The 18,175-nt window shown below is 44.1% G+C and overlaps 1 protein-coding gene across 1 annotated transcript in view; it reads right to left on the minus strand.

Moving 5' to 3' along the window:
* The window catches only part of astn2 (astrotactin 2), a gene marked incomplete at its 5' end in the record, with an annotated part of 505,571 nt that overhangs the window by 62,756 nt on the left and 424,640 nt on the right, over positions 1-18,175 (minus strand). The window contains 2 exons of the mRNA XM_083793933.1: positions 54-202; positions 1,798-1,931. Of these exons, the coding sequence (XP_083650059.1) occupies positions 54-202; positions 1,798-1,931 (283 nt within the window). The remainder of the gene's footprint in view (positions 1-53; positions 203-1,797; positions 1,932-18,175) is intronic.

Here is an 18,175-nt window from a genome sequence, read left to right on the forward strand (position 1 = left end):
GGAACCAGTGATATACAGACCGATCTATTCGCCAGAAATAAAAGGCGTCTTACCCGTGTAGATCTCTGCCTCGGAGGGGTCCTCCACCCGCTTGTGCTGCAGGATGTAGTCGGAGACCTTGCATCCGATCAGAGGCTCCACGTCCGTCCACTCTAGCGCCACCATGCTGCTGGAGGGCTCCAGGTGAGGTGCGAGGCGCAAGCTATACAGCAGGGGACACGACAGAGAGGAAGCATGGATTAAAGCCAAAATTAAATCTCAAGATTGAAGCATTGGGTACAGGCTTTAGTTCCGACATACTATTGATCCGAAACCTCAATCCCTAACCTAACCATAACCGCAAGCACGGGAGCAGCGCATGTCGGACCATCGCATTTTGGCATCGCATCGCATGTCCCCGCGCTTCGGACCTTTGGTGTGTCGGAAAAGCGTGCGCACGCCGAAGCATTGTGCCCCCCAACACTATACTAGGGCAGTTTCCTAAACAATTAACACGTTATGTAAAGTGAAATATTTTAGTTATATTGTTCCTGCCGTTACATACTGCCAATCAGGTGAAGAAATCACAGACCATATGGGTTTTATGGAAGATTATTCTGCACACAATGCTAGTTTGACCACTTGAAATGCTCTAATCTTAAAATAAGCAAAAGCATTGAGAACTTGTAGAATATAGTAGATAATAATAACGTTGCTTGTAAAATATTGGTTAGGCTAGTTGCGTTATTTGTGGGGGAGGGAGGCTTGTTTCCTAATGTTGTTTAAACCAGTGGTTCTCAAACATAAACCAGTGGTTCTCAAACTTTTATGCTTCTCAAACAAAGCATAAAAGTCATGGAAATACTAAATAAAGTAAATCAGCAAGTAAGCAGGTCGGAGAGGCTCATCGTTGGGATTACTTTCTGCAGTCCTTCATTCTTTGACACATCTTTCTAGTCGAACTGTTGTAGCAGCTCCACATTTTGTGCTTTTTGAAGGTTTTTATCCTGTTTCTCAATGAAAGTTATCGGCGGGGAAACAGTGGCTGAAGGGTATGACTCAGACAACATAGTCCCCAGACTATTATTAAGTCACCGTAGGTGAGAGCAGAACCTCATGTTCTTTCTGGAGTGGGTGTTGAGGCTGACTGACAGCAATTAGAACCTTTGGGACTGAGCTCGTGGCACACATCTTCAACGACTATATCCTTGGAGGACTTGCCTGGTTTAGTTTATGGTCGCAATGGTGTGCAATGTGCAAATCGTCGCCGCCAGGCAGAACGCTCGTATATCAGCGTTTCAACTTTTTACGTTTGTTTTGTTCGTAAATGAAGGCCCTATATGTCATCGTCGTACACGAGTGTCACACTTTTCACAGTGTGAAAAGTAGCCAATCAATTATAGTCAACATTTTAAAAATGTTATTAAAATAATAATTTTAAAAAGTTAAGTTTTTTTGGACATTATGAGGTTTCCACCCGGCAGCAAAGAAATGAAATATTTGACTCCCGTTCAAATTTGCATCCCTTGCCTCTTGTGTTCAACGTTGGTTCAACGAGGAACAATTCAAACATGTCAGCATTATTTCATATTTTAGGGCCGATCCACAAGCGCACACAGCGACCACAAAGCTATACAACGCATTATTGACTCGGACTGGGATACAAACATGTATGTTTGTATCCCATGGGTCCCTTCCCAGAAATGTAGTGGCAGTACAATATTTGTCTTTACAATCAATAGAATAATCACTAAGGAGATAATCGATGGTGTGTGTGCAATCGGCCTAGGGAAGGTCAACAGTCCTGCTCCTACTCACATGGGCTGCCTCAGGGGACTGCAGTTGGGCAGGCCGTCTTTGCTCAAGGCACTCAGGTCACACCGACACCAGTTGTCGATGACATCGCCCTTTCCGGCACACCAGTATGAGCTCATCGTGGCACTCTTGAAGGCCTGCGAAAAGTAACAGGTGAGAAAAATGCAATTATCTCTTGGTATATGTACTCCTCCCTCTCCCCTCGCCATCGCTGACTCATGTGGTAGGTCTGCGTGTGCGTCTCCGCCTCGCCATTTCTCATGCGCGCGCACGCACGCACGCACACGCGCGCGCGCACGCACGCACGCACGCACGCACGCACGCACGCACGCACGCACGCACACACACACACACACACACACACACACACACACACACACACACACACACACACACACACACACACACACACACACACACACACACACACACACACACACACACACACACACACACACACACACACACACACACACACACACACACACACACACACACACACACACACACACACACACACACACACACACACACACACACAGACACAGAGAGAGAGAGAGGAGGGGAGATTCTCACAGCTTTCTCACCTCTCTGCTGGAAGAGGCAGAGGGGTGAGGGGTGTGTCTATGATGTCAGTGTGCAGTGGTGGAAAGTAACTAAGTACATGATTCACTCAAGTACTGTACTTACTGTACAGCTGACAACATTGTGAGCTTGTAGATCAGGTATTTTCAAAAGGACAAAATATAGGGCTGAAGTGGTTACTTTAGGTTTTGTAATAATAATCAAAATCTACAATGTAACTAGTAACTGAAGTGATATGGGAATGCTCACGCAAAGTACAAATACCTCACAGTTGTACTTAAATGGTCGACTTCACTCATTTTCAACCTATCTTCTTTGTTGTCACAAATGTTCATGATAAAATAGCACTTTTTTCCCCTGCTCGGTCTATGTCTCATATAGGAGGACTGTGGGCAGTTCAGAAATCCGTTTTCCAGTGACATCATCGCATATTTTCTTTTAATATTTAGATTTTTATTATCACTTATTATCGCCAGAACGATGGCTTCCATTATAGCATGGTAACTTTTCAGAAATAGAAAGCCTGCGGTTTCTATTAGCTTGGATCCCCCATTGATGATGTGACTGGAAGTGGTGTTTCTGAACTGCCCACAGCCCTCCTATGAGACGCAGACGGACTAGAAATAAATGGTGCTATTCTATCATGAACATAAGTGAGGAGTGGACCAATTGCAGATAGGTTGAAAAGTGTTCAAGTTTATGTACACATTTGTGCCAGGGGGATTTTTGATTATTATTACAAAACATACATTAACCACTTCAGCCCTATATACATTTCGGCCATTTGAAAATATATAGCTGATCTACAAGCTCACAATGTCAGCTATTTTAAAAATACTTTTACACATTTTAGTCCAAGCTAAGAACCTAACAGTGGAATATGTATATTCCACTGTTAAGGAACCTAACAGTGGAATAAAACAATGAATATACACTATAGAGTGCTACTATACATAAAATGCTATTTAAGTTACATAAGTTGAACCTTTGCAAGTGCTACGGGGCGGCTAAAATGGAGTCTGAAGAGGTGGGTTTTCAGACTACGGCGGAAGATTGGGAGTGAGTCTGCGGTTCTGATTGCAATGGGAAGTGCATTCCATAGTATTGGAGCCAGAAGGGAGAAGAGTTTGGGACGTGAGGAGCGTTGTCCCGGCATTTTTTGTGAATGTACTTCCAAAAAATCAAATCAATAAAAAAAATCAATAAAAAAATCAATAAAAAAATCAATAAGAAAATCAATAAGAAAACGAATGAAAAAAAATCAATACAAAAAATCAATGAAAATCAATGAAAGAAATCAATGAAAATCAATAAAAAAGAATCAATGAATAAAAGGACAGGTAGGAACCAAAATTCTCAAAGGCGGATGTTCCGAGTCGTTCGTTTCCGCCGGGACATATTTGCGGTGCGCACATATGTCAGCCAATGAGAAAACTAGCTGGACTAGCTTACACATCGATTATAGGCCGTCCTTGTGAACTTGTGAAACGTCAACAGTCACCGACAAAGTACCATTCCAATTCTCAAGTTCACATTTGGCAAAGTACAGACCAAATCCCCAGATGTTAACTTGATCCGCCCACTTTACCAAGTCTACTGCGGAGCAGACTTGTGTTGACTTTTCACTGGAAATTGCGTGTGATGTGACTTGTTGATAGTTTTTAAATCTGCGCTGAACATGTTCACAGTAGCAATGCGGTGATTGGTCAATTTGGGTGAAGCAAGCTGAGATGGTGATGTCACCAAGTACGCTGCTATTCCAATCCTCAGAATCACCGTACTCGCGTCCTCCCGTCCTCGGAAGTATGGACTCCCGAGGCCAACTTGCTAGTCTGAACTCCCAAGGACGCAAGTCTGAACTTCCCAACTTCGGGTATTGAGAAACGGCCATAGACTCACCTTGCTATAGAGTGTCGCAGTCCCGCCCCCTTTCATGACGACGCCAGGCCCAGGAAATAATTCCCAATGCATTTTCCCCTTAGACATTTCCAAAAGTATTTATTTAAAGACCTTATAAGCGTCGTACAAAGCCAACTCGAGTTGTGACAAATCATGACAACAAACACAATATTTTGGACCAAACAAATAATTACAAAGAAGAAAAACAACAAAACCTGCTGTTCTTTCTAATTATTTGTTCGGCCCAAAACATTATGTTTATTGTCATGATTTGTCACAACTCGAGTTGGCTTTGTCCACAGCGTAAACGTCTTTATTTTCTTAAAGTCAATGAGGAAAATGAACATGGAATTATTTTCCGGGTCTCTCGAGGGGGTGGGACTGCGACGCACTATTGCATAGCAGCTGGTAAAAAAAAATCAATGAAGAAAATCATTGAACATCTATGAAAAAGATCGATGAAAATCTATAAATGTACTTCCATCTATAAAAGAAATCAATGAAAAAATATATATGGCTTGACATTAAGGCTTGTCCGCTTGTCCGGGACAAGTATTAGATCTTCCTGGACAAGTGCATTAAAATTTTACTTGTCACTCTTGGTTTCGTTTTTATGTGACGCTCATACCAGCCAAACATATTGTCATTGCCATATTGCCATTATTGTCTGGCTTTCCTAATCATCACCTTTCCAATATTGTTAAAAGCCCTATGTCTGTAATCTTACATACATTTCATGTATTCCAAATACACAGCCATATATCAGTCCTATCAGAGCAGTTAGCAGACTGACCACGTCAGCATGTAAACTTGTAGCACTGTGTGTATACACACCCAGTAATTAATTCCTAAGACTTTGAGTCAGATATTGTCCTCTAGTTTCATATCCATGTGAAAGTTCTGGCAGAAAACATAATGTTATGTAAAATATCGCCACTTTTACATGAGGAAAAGCTTCCTTTGGGAACAGTCGATGTTTGGGAAGACATATATAATGTCCCTGCTAATAAACGGAAATAACATGAAATAAAAGCATGTTATTAGGTTTTGTTAGGTCTTATGCGATTTCATATAAGACCATAATGTAGGGATAATTGTGTAAAATTAGGGTATAACTTCTGTCTAATAACAAACTAGGTGTACCATGAATTTTGCTGCGACCCAGAACAGTATATCGGGGTCCCACAGATAATACAAAGTTAAATAAGGTACCGAATGGGGGTCTGTGGCCTAATGAAAATCAAACTGGGGGTTGAAAATCTCTGTGTAAGACCAATGATGTCACTGAAATGTTCGTGCCTTCGTTAATTGGGAATGGTGGATGTGGAAAGGTCATTGTGTGCGTGCGTGCCACGGTGTGTGTGTGTGTGTGTCTGTGTGTGTGAGAGAGAGAGAGAGAGAGAGAGAGAGAGAGAGAGAGAGAGAGAGAGAGAGAGAGAGAGAGAGAGAGACGCACAACTGAAAAAACACAAATGTAGAGATATAAAGGCTGAGATGAATAGAGGGGAAAATGGTCTGTCTCCTAAGACTAAAGGTTTTTCAGCCAAGGAAGGGTATATACTACTAACAGTTCAATCTAATTAAGAAGAAATAGTGCCAAGTCGGAGGCATTGGCGGCTACCAACGTCATCTCCCTACAATTTGTTTGATTTTGTGCTGCTTCATCAACACACACACACACACACACACACACACACACACACACACACACACACACACACACACACACGCACACACACACACACGCACACACGCACACACACACACACGCACACACGCACACACACACACACACACACACACACACACACAGGTCTCAGTCAGCCTCTAAAAGGCAGAAAAATGCCAATATCACTGTAAAAGTGATAAAGAATAACATCCGTATACTTTCCCAGAGGCCTAAGACATGGCTGGGAGAGAGTTCAGTGGAGTTTGCAGGCACTCTGGCTCCCCCGTCACACCGCGGATCAATGGAGCACTTAGTTATTTATGTGTTCTAATTGGTTGGCAGTGCCTCTCCACGCAGACAACGCAAGATGCGCTTGATCGCTATTGCAAAAATGCCTAGCAGAGACACCGGAACCAACGCAGAAACATTATCACCGGGCACCAGGCGTCTTGATAACAAAGCCAAAAGAATGCGTCTCCTTTGCTCCCAATAAACCATGACATTCACTCACTGGTGGGGAAAGAAACTGACCACACTGCAAATTATCTTTAAAGGGATTCTCCGTTTGTCCATGCCCCGCACGCACGCACGTGCGCGCACGCACGCATGCACGCACGTGCACGCACACGCAAACACACACAAAATAGTGATTGATTTGCTCCCCCTTTCGTTAGAGAATGCTAAAAAAGATTTTGCATGGGCTGATTAGTTGAAGATAGTTGAATAAAGAGCAAGGCTCAGATGAGGATGTTGACACTTCCAGAACACTTGGTTCTTTAGCTATAAGCTGAAGCAGTCTTTCAGGGCGAGTGACTCCCCTCCAGTGCCACTCTCAGTGGTAAAAAGTTCTCAGAACACAACAGACCTAAATGGAAGGAACTGCACGGGACAGAGTGTGAGGAGGAAAGAAGACAGGAATGCATACCAAAATGAGAAGAAGCATTACTCCAGACTTTTACTTAATCACTTCAACCCTCTAGACTTGGTAAACTGGATCCGAGTTAGCTCTGTCATTGGACCACTTTTCCCCTCTACAGAAAGTCTGCAAAAAATCTACAAACTCACAACATAATTGATCACCACACGTTGTGAACTTGTAGATCGGCTATAGAGGGTATGTGTATGCATAAAGTGAGTGGCAAATCAAGTTGCAAATGGAGTGGCAAAGTGAGTTTATCGTACGTCGTTTAACATTGTTATAGGACTTTTCTGTTTGGATGTATGGGCTGTCAAGGCCATAAAGTAGTCGTTTGCCACTCAGTAGGCGTTCCTGCATAACTTACGGGTTTGATGATGTCACGTGCATACCCTCTATAGTGGCTCTCCGCTGTTGTAGAGGAGCTGAAGTATAAACTAGGGCTTATTTGGTTATTGTGCATTTTGTAATACTAAATACTAAATACTAAATACTAATACTAAATCAAAATAAAAAATTGTAGTAGAGTAATTATATTGATCCAAAATGACTGACCATGAGGTGAATTTGCAGAATTGCCCCTGTCGTCAGGCTTCCCCAGAAGCCCCCACAAGCACATGCACACGCTTATGCTATCCCAGACTGAGAAGACGAAACCTTTCACCAGGAACGGTAATATGTCGATGAAAAAGACCAGGATTTTTCAGCGTGCTGGTGCAGCCAGGTACCAAGTACAAAGTTACTTTCAATCCCTTATCCACAGCACATAACCCAAACTGCACATATTTTGGGTGCCAATATCCCTGGATGGGTATGGACAAGTACATGAAGTAAGTCTGGGTCCAGATACAAGTCTTTCTTTTGGGTCTCAAGCTGAAATGTTTCGGAAGCCCTCTAGAAAACGGGGGGGGGAGTTATTGCATGGCTCTCCCAGTCCCCTCTTCTGAAGCCATGTGGCTATAACTGCTGGCAGAAACCAATAACAGTGAGGGTCTCGCCACCTTTTGTCAATGGGAAGCAGACCACAGACAAACACCACAGACCCGTGCACGCACACAGACTATAGACAAACACCAGAAATGAGAAATGACCTTCGCTGCTGGGGGGGGGGGGGGGGTTGGGGGGGCATGAGAGAGAGACCACATGGACCACGATGCATTTACCACCGGATTCCTAGAAAAACCCCATACGGGTCTGTGCGCTTGACTGCATGGCTGCACATGTGAAAAATAGACAAAGCGATTACCACCATATTTATGTTTGAGCAGAAATTCAAGCTAGTCTCCGCTGGATAAACACAGAATCTAATTGTGGTTAAGAGAAGGGGTGGTGAGGTGGGGGAGGGGGGGGGGTGTAGGAGGTGGTAGTAAAGGAGGTAAAACTTAGAAGACAATAGGGAAAAAAGGCAGAATATGAAAACGAATAAACGTGTGCATGAGATTGTTATCTGCTAAGCGTGGAAGGTGGGAAACGTGTCTCTTCTTGCAGGTGCATGGGTAAAAAAGAAGAAGCCGCATCAGGGAGGAAAACCCCTCGGTGAGATGAACAGACATGGCCAGGAGAAAGTACTTTGAGCATATGTCCAACGCCATTAGCCGAGTCATGGCAGAGCAGAGGATGATACTGGATACCATATTGATTAACCACAGATCATGCACTTCCCAGAACACATATAGATCCATAGGCATGTTGTACAACTTGGGCCAGAAAGGGGGAAGAACAAAAAGCAAAACAAAAAGCTAAAATAATCTTAGAAATGCCACTGTTATTAGAAATAAGCTCATTTTAGGTGATAAATATTGTACACACACAAATTGTGTCTGGGGAACCAGTGCTGCCCCCACATGGTTACAATAACACTGTGCACAAAATGTGCCACTATTCATCCCCATTGACCTTATTGATACCCGCCAAATTGAGCTGAAATGTCTTCCTCATGTCTTGGTCATGAAGACGAGATCAGTGAACTCCAAAGGCCACGGAGCATCAGCAAAAGCAGCAAACTGTTGCCACAAATTCCAAGCCTTGACATCATTTGGAGCCTGCAGACTGACTGGCACCAACACAGCGGTTGGATCTCTCACTTTCGCAGCAGCCTTAGACTTACAAGAAGGCAGGGCAGGTCACTGTGACCTCCCTAATGTATTAATCTGTTTGGCCAGTCTAAACTAGCCATTTACTGTCCATCTTCCGAGGCTAATACATGAAAACAATGACCAGCTGGCCCGCAGTATTGATTTATCAGATGATCACCAGTTGTGGTGAAGGGTCCAAGTCTGCGTACGCAGAGCGCCATCAACAGTGACTCTGCGTGTGTGTATCTCTGTGTGTGTGTGTGTGTGTGTGTGTGTGTGTGTGTGTGTGTGTGTGTGTGTGTGTGTGTGTGTGTGCGCACACACGGATGTGTGCGTGGGTGTGTGTGCGTGTGTACATTTGTGTGAGTCATCGAATCATTGAGGCCTAATGGTGTTAACAGCGGAGCACAGGGGCTGTTTCTAGGAACCCAGGATCAGAAGTTGTATACTTCCAGGAAAAAAGGGCAGTGGAGAGAGAGCGGGCCGGAGGGTCAGCTCACATGGGAGGGCGTGATGGTGGTGGGCTACACAGGACTAGGTCAATGGGGATAACCCTGAAACTAGAGCCCTCTGCAACAATATTATATGTGTCTGGTCTGGCCAATATCCCATTAAGACCCCGATTGTACAACTGGCTCTCAAACCTTTTCATAAAATGATAAGAAATTAATAAAAATGTAACAATTAAAAATAGCAGATGTACATGTAGCTTTGTATATCAGATTTTTTTTTATATCCAATGCTAAAATGTAAAGTGACACATGTTTTACCAGTTTGTATGGGATATATAGGCAATTATTTGACTTAGGCCAACAGATTGGCATCGGCAATTATAGAAGTGTCTTGAAATCTTGTCACCTAAATCTTTTTACCAGTATAACCAGCAGGGGATCTGAGATACTGATGTTTGATTTTACCAGTAGAACAGTATGTGCAAGACTCACGCTGGGCTTTATTGTTGACAGCATGCGTTGCCTATGGTTCCACAGACCAGTGAATAAGGGCTGCAATATTTTCATAATCCATTATAAGAAGTCGTTTGTGCATCATTAACATGATCATCATTAACGTGATGTACAGGACAGGATAGAACACCTGGTCTAGGATAGAACACCTGGTCTAGGATAGAACACCTGGTCTAGGATAGAACACCAGGTCTAGGATAGAACACCTGGTCTTGGATAGAACACCTGTTCTAGGATAGAACACCTGTTCTAGGATAGAACACCTGTTCTAGGATAGAACACCTGTTCTAGGTTAGAACACCTGGTCTAGGATAGAACACCTGGTCTAGGATAGAACACCTGGTCTAGGCTAGAACACCTGGTCTAGGATAGAACACCTGGTCTAGGATAGAACACCTGGTCTAGGCTAGAACAGCTGGTCTAGGATAGAACACCAGGTCTAGGATAGAACACCTGGTCTAGGATAGAACACCAGGTCTAGGATAGAACACCAGGTCTAGGATAGAACACCTGGTCTAGGATAGAACACCTGGTCTAGGATAGAACACCAGGTCTAGGATAGAACACCAGGTCTAGGATAGAACACCAGGTCTAGGCTAGAACACCTGGTCTAGGATAGAACACCTGGTCTAGGATAGAACACCAGGTCTAGGATAGAACACCTGGTCTAGGATAGAACACCTGGTCTAGGATAGAACACCTAGTCTAGGATAGAACACCTGGTCTAGGATAGAACACCTGGTCTAGGATAGAACAGCTGGTCTAGGATAGAACAGCTGGTCTAGGATAGAACACCTGTTCTAGGATAGAACACCAGGTCTAGGATAGAACACCTGTTCTAGGATAGAACACCTGTTCTAGGATAGAAACCCTGGTCTAGGATAGAACACCTGGTCTAGGATAGAACACCTGGTCTAGGATAGAACACCAGGTCTAGGATGCATTTCTTTAAATTCTTGAAACATTTACTTTTCGTGGCGCCACATAAAAAGTGGTTAAAAGAGGGAAAGAGCAGGGCTACACGGAGAGAAGCAGACATGCACTGCCTTATAAACGTCTTAGTCCCCTCCTCGCATCACCTCACCCCACTTCCCAAGTTGTGAAGTTTAGAAGGGCAGCGTGAATCAAACATACGTATGTCTGAGGCTCACCTCATGCAGGAAGCAGCTCTTGAATGAGCAGGGTGAAGACTAGAAAAAAAAAAAAATAATAATAATAAATGATGTGGGAAGTAACTTACTCAAGTGCCGTGTTTAAGTTTAACGTTGTGGTATGTGGTACTTGATGCTTCTACTCCACTACATCCCAGAGGCAAATATTTATGATTTTATTTTTTTATTTTTATTATTTTTCCTGCATGAAAGTTATTTAAATACATTAGTTGCTAGTTACTTTGTAGATTTTGATTATTATTATTACGAAACATTAATTAACCACATCAGCCCTATATACTTTGTCTATTTGAAAATACCCGATTGTCATGGTCATAGGTTGTGAGCTTGTAGATCTGCTATTTTCAAAGTACATTTGACAACTTAAATGTAAAATAGGGACATTATGAGACATTAGGCCTACAGTATGTGTACTTTCACCTGTGGTACTTAAACTATATTTTGACACCAATACTAAGCAAAAACAGTCTGAGTTCCACCGCTGCTTTATGAATGAGCAGGGTGAAGGCTAGGAAAGAAAAAATAGGTGCAACTCCCCCCCCCCCCCCCCCCCCCCTCTCTCCTCTCTCTCTCATTAGCAGGCAACAGTGCAGCACTAATACTATCTCTCTTTCTGTTTTAGTAATACAGCGCCCCTACTGGTACATACTGGTGCTCATTAACGTCACATAGGTGAACACGGACACACAGACATTGCTGTATATGGTATATGGTGTAATAGGGGGTGAAGGGAGGTATATGGTGTGAGCATGACAGAACCTAATAGAGGGTGAAGGGAGGTATATGGTGTGAGCATGACAGAACCTAATAGAGGGTGAAGGGAGGTATATGGTGTGAGCATGACAGAACCTAATAGAGGGTGAAGGGAGGTATATGGTGTGAGCATGACAGGGGGCCCACTCGGCAAGATGTAGAGCATTCTGAGTCATTAGTCTCACAGCCAATTTGTTCAAAAGGTCCGCTATAATTCAATCACGGCAGCACAGGACACAGGGCCGCTGGCAACCTCCACCGGCGTTGGATTATTTATTTATCCACTGAGGTATTTGTCTCTGGCAATAAAACAGTGGAGGGCGTGCGTGCGTGCGTGCGTGCGTGCGTGCGTGCGTGCGTGCACATGCGTGCATGTCAGTGCTACTCAAACACTTACATGTCAAGCACCCCCAAATTAATATGTATATAGGCTTTGGAGGCTATAATTTTGTTTTTGCCTTTGCCAAGGTTTGTCAAGACATTGGACCTTGGATCCCCGTCAAGGGTCCTCGGACCCCACTTTGAGAACCAGCGTTCCAACAGGTCAGAGTCTCACAAGGGGCTCGGTGGTGGGGTCAGGAATCCTATCAATGGAAGCTCTGAGGGGATATACCGCCATTTAGTTTTCAGATCGAGCCGATAAACCTATGCATTCATTCATGTCCGTGTCACACGAAACAGCCTCAAAGACATGGCTTCCCCCCTGCACCCCCTTCCCCAAACTGGGCCTGGAACCAATGGATACATGGGAAGGAGAGAGGGAGGACTGTCGTCCTCTCTGACAAAGCCACACACCGAGCCAAGAGGGTCCATGTCAGTGCTACAATGAAAACATGCATCACGCTGGATGCTTTGGATGTATGCTCCCTTTCTTTCCCCCCCTCTTTTCTTTCCCCTTAAACTCTGCTACTCATCCCCCACCCATCCCACATCCCCCCCCCCCCTGTCCTTCTACTATAGGCCATTTCTCAAGGAGGCAGACAGGGTAATTTCACATAGTAACATAATCCCCCCTTTGGCTCAATAATGACCAGATTGACATGAAAGGGACATGACATGCCCTGTCAAACAGCCAGGCAGCCAGAAAGAGAGCATTGAAAGATGCAGGTAGTTTAGCGAGGCAGGGGCTCATATAGACGCACGCACGCACGCATGCACGCACGCACGCACGCACTCACACGCGCACGCACGCACCCTCCATTTTGATTGCATGCAGGGACTGAGGTCAGGATAACCAAACATAAAATTGGTAGTGTGTGTGTGTGTGTGTGTGGTCATAAATACGTGCCGTGCGCACATGCAGTATACAACTCAATTTGACAGAGGAAGTCAGGGTATATTGTGTGTGTCATTCTATATGGAGGCGTAGTTTCAGGTTAGCAGTGACAGTTGCAGCCCAGAGAAGATGAGAAAGAGAGAAGTGAGGAGAGCGGCGGACTCCCTGCCCTCCTGGGGGTCGATGACATCAATGAGAAGCTAATAATCCCGCCGCGAGCTACCTCAGAGGGGGCCGAGTGGCTGCCAGAGCAATCCACTACAGTCTGGGCTGTTCTTCCCCTGCTGTTCATAGGCCTACATCTCCAGAAGACCAGGGGGGTGGGGGGGGTGGGGGGCAAGGGGGCGAAAGAGGAAGGGCGGGAGGGGAGAAAAATAAGGGAAAAAAAGAGGACATTTTGCTCTTCCTCACGTTTATCTATCGATGGAGCCCGCTAGGGTCTGTCTGCTATTGATTGTGCCTCATTTTCTTCGGGGCTGCGGTGCTTGCTATGGGCGGCACGTACAGGGGGCTTTGTTTGTGTGTGTGTGTGTGTGTGTGTGTGTGTGTGTGTGTGTGTGTGTGTGTGTGTGTGTGTGCTCGCGCATGTGTTTGTTGTCGTGATTCTTCTGGTATTGTTGCTGCCCCACTGAAATTTCAGAAGCCAAGGTAATTAGATGCTTGATTGGGTGGGGGGGGGCGGTGGGGGAGCATGAGCCAGTCTGTTCCCATGTGGGTGTGGCGGGGGTAGGGGGTTGTAACGCACGCACGTGTGTGTGTGTGTGTGTGTGTGTGTGTGTGTGTGTGTGTGTGTGTGTGTGTGTGTGGGTGTGTGTGCACATCTGTGTCAGTTTGTTCAGGCGCGCGCATCATCAGCATCATCATGTTTTCATAAAGGCCAATAGAGAAACATATAGGTGTACCCCCCCCCCCCCCCCAAACACACACACACACACAAAAGCAACAGGTTTGTACCTTAGAGTATATATTTCTAGAGAAGGCACCCAGAGGAAACCCTGAGGCGAAATGGACATAGTGGCCGGATTTGGTATTGCAGCTCGAGCCAGCGCTGCTCCGTTGACTATCATTGCGCACGTTCATGTGATTGGGGCCATGACACGTGAACGAATGTTTCATACGTGAACGCGCACAAACGGCACAATGATAGTCAACGGCAGCGCGTTCATGTGTTTGGGGCCAATCCACCCCAGAATGCACTCTGTTCCTACCAGGAAGGAGGAGTGAATCCGCCTCATGCGCTTTTGAGCAACTCAATGCAAGTGGATGGAAGGAGAACTCGGGTGTCTTCTCTATAGATATATAACTCTATGGTTTGTACACTCTCAGAGTTACAGACCCATAAGGGTCCATTTGGTTCCATTTGTACACTCTGACCCCTTTTCCACCGGTTGGTTCCCAATGGGAACCGGTTCAGTTCTTTTTGGTTTTTAGTCCATGAGCCAGAGCTCCAAAATTGGTGGGAAAACTGTTTATAGGATCAATACAAGTAAATGGATACATGATAACTCTTCCACAGTAGTAGCTTTATCATATTTTCGACTATTTTGCATATTTTCCTACATAATGCCTCATTTGCATATTAAAAAATTAAATAAAATGTGTAATACAATAAATCATTGTCTTCGTGTAAGTACTCAATTGGGGAAATTTCATGGTGATAATAACTAAATATAGGTATGGTTTTTGCACACTCAATTCATAATTAACGTTTCAATTTTGGAGCTATGGCTCATGGACTAGTAAAAACCAAAAAGAACTGAACCGGTTCCCATTGGGAACCAACCGGTGGAAAAGGGGCCTCTCAGAGTTAGACCCATAAGGGTCCATTTGGTTCCATTTGTACACTCTCATAGTTACAGAGACCCATAAGGGTCCATTTGGTTCCATTTGTACACTCTCATAGAGTTACAGAGACCCATAAGGGTCCATTTGGTTCCAAACTATCATTTAACCCATTATGCTTTAGCTATTGAAAAATAGCAGATCTACAAGCTCATATCGCGCCACCGAGTGGCGCGATACGAGCTTGTAGGTCTGCTATTTTTTTTAAATCGAAGAACGACTGACATTTTTAGAATCTGATCTCAGGTCAGAATGGGTTCATCAGACCAGTGTGTGTCCAGTGGAAACCTCGTATGAATCTGATCTCAGGTCAGAATGGGTTAACTGGGGACATCCTGGAACTCCATAAGGACCCCTGGGGGTCCCGGACCCCACCTTGCTGTATGAGGTTTCCACCCGACAGAGATGACTATACGAACCAACGGTGTGGACAAGCCCCAAGAAGGGCTGGCCAACGTTGAAGCTGCCACTACCTACTGGCCAAAAGTGGAACTGCAGCACGTTCATGGAGGTGGACGGACATTCAGTGACGTCATGTGCGTACCGTGCATCAACCCAGACCTCAAATTTGAGGTCCGCTCTCAACTTCCGCTCGCTCGAGCCATTGAGTTATAATAATGGTACTTCCAGCAGTCTTTCTGGGTGCTTCAAAACGCCACTGAGAAACTTCTATTGTCGCTCTCAGTCCTCACTCTATCCTTTATAAATCTAAGGGCGTCGAAGATGCAATTCCATATCTACCTTTCTTGCCGGTGACATCTGGGAGAAGGAGAATGTGCTAAGCCCAAATGTCAGTCAAAGCCCTATACTCTTAAATCCGCAAAAAATACTTATTTTCTATCAAGCCTTGACTTAAGAGAGATTTCTTTTTTTATTATAATTATGTTATCGTGTTATTATTATTATAGCATTTCTGAGCAAATATATTTGATAACCGGGTCATCAGTCATAAAATCGGTTATCGCAATATTGGCAATTATTTATAATGTTTGAATATTTTCATGAAATAGTTTTGGAAAATGTCTGGAAAAAATCAGGAATTGTTTTTGCCCATAATGGCATGCCCAACATAGGGTTGTCAGGTTGAAAGTGGTCCATTGATCCTTTGCAGTAATCACAAAAAAAATATATATATATATATATATATATAAACTGCACATGCATAGCTATTTAAGAACATACATACCTAGAAATATGCAGCACACAGAACCTGAACATGCACAGTTCACTTGTCGTGCACTGTGCATGCCCCCCCCCCACCCCACGTGTGTGCGTGTGTGTGTGTGTGTGTGTGTGTGTGTGTGTGTGTGTGTGTGTGTGTGTGTGTGTGTGTGTGTGTGTGTGTGTGTGTGTGTGCGCGTGTGTGTGTGTGTCTACACCACATAATTTATCCCCACAAGAGGAGAAAGCCATGACGTCATCTATTTATAGCCTCTCTATCACACTGCCTGTGGTCTGGTCAATGTTAACTAACATATGCCACCTAGAGGTTATATGCAGTATCTGCACTATCAATTACGGTTGTTAATATCCGCATCAACAACAAAAAAAGACTGACTATGCATGGCTATATTAAATAAGTGTCACTGACACAATCCATGAGAGAGAGGGAGGGGGCGTGAAGAGAAGACAAAGGACAAGGAACTATAAGGCTATTCTTTCTATTTTTAATTTCCTGTGTGGTTATGATAACTTGCATTTGAAGTTTTAATTGAGGCGTCAACAGCTGGCAAACCTATTTCCAAGGCTTACTGTAATTCTGTTCAGTAAGATGACTGTCATTCATCAATGAACACCCATAGACACACACACACACGCGCGCGCGCGCACACACACGCGCACACGCACACGCACACACAAGAGAGGCACATGGTCTAATAACGTTGTGCAACTGAAAGTGCTTTCAGGCAATTAGCTACATTAATTATCAATAAACTGGCTTGAATCTATGAATCTTAACTTGTTAATTGAAAACATTTAATTTATTAAGACAGAGGCTGAACTGTGATTGATACTCAGGTCCGTTTTCCACCAGGGTTGAACCGATAACCCTTCCACTTCCACAGTATAGTAGCTTTTTCATAGTTTCTATCCTACAGTATATAATGCCTGCATATTTAAATGTACACTTTCAGAGAACGTATAATGGTGATAACTATTACCGGTATTTTCAACTGTGTGAAGTGAACTGTACCGTGTGGTACGCTTGCCTTAAGTGGTTAATCTATTTGTTGATATATTAAATGCTTCGTGACTATTTAGATAAACTGAAAAATGTATCAATAGAATAAGAACATAATTGATAGTTATAATCTACTAAATATTCTACTAAATACTAGTACATCTGCCTGAATTGAGATTTTGTGACAACTAAACAAAAAGGTTCTGAATTATCTTCTAATTCAGTAATATATCAGTACTTTGTGAACATTCATTTCTCTTTCTTTGTACTTTACTTGAGTATTTCAGATTTTCAGTACTTTTACTTCTACTCCACTAGCTCTCCAAGGCAATTCACTTTTACTCCACCATGTATTTGAAAACGTACTTAGTTACTAGTTACTTACTTAGTAGATTTTGATTGTTATTACAAACCTACTAACCACTAGATACATTTCGGTCATTTGAAAATAGCAGATCTACAAGCTCACAATGCATCGCATTGCATACTGTGGGGTCTCGCGAGCGACACCCCGCGATGGTAAGTGCGTTGCCAGGGCAACCAGACACGCTGTCAGACAGAAGACGCCTCGGGCCGCTAGGAACGCCCTCGGCCGCCTAATAGGGAATGTATACGTCCCGAATCTCCTCCTCCGCCAGATTGAGCTGATGGACCGACCGCACCCAAATCAGCAAGCGGCCACACCCGTCATATAAAAGGAAGACTCAGTCTACGTCTGACAGCGGCTGGTTCACACACACGCTCACGGAGGCACGCACAGCAAACCGTCGGGGGGTAAGAAGACACACACACTTCCACCGAACACACACTCATGTGTATAGCTCTGCATGTCTTAACTGTCACTCTCCTCTCGTCACAGGTTTTTAGGAACGGTCCAGGAAATGTCCGAGGGACAGAGTGTACCGGACTGTATGAATAAAATATAGGAACAGGAGTTCCAGTTCCACGTACCGTGCTGCGGGAGGAAGGCAGCCCCGCCAGTGACGGCGACGTGGAAACTACCAATAATAAGGTCGGAAAGAAACCTATAATTCTTGATATTGCATT

This window comes from Protomyctophum parallelum, assembly GCF_964188405.1.
Source record: "Protomyctophum parallelum genome assembly, chromosome: 21".
Lineage (NCBI taxonomy): Eukaryota > Metazoa > Chordata > Actinopteri > Myctophiformes > Myctophidae > Protomyctophum > Protomyctophum parallelum.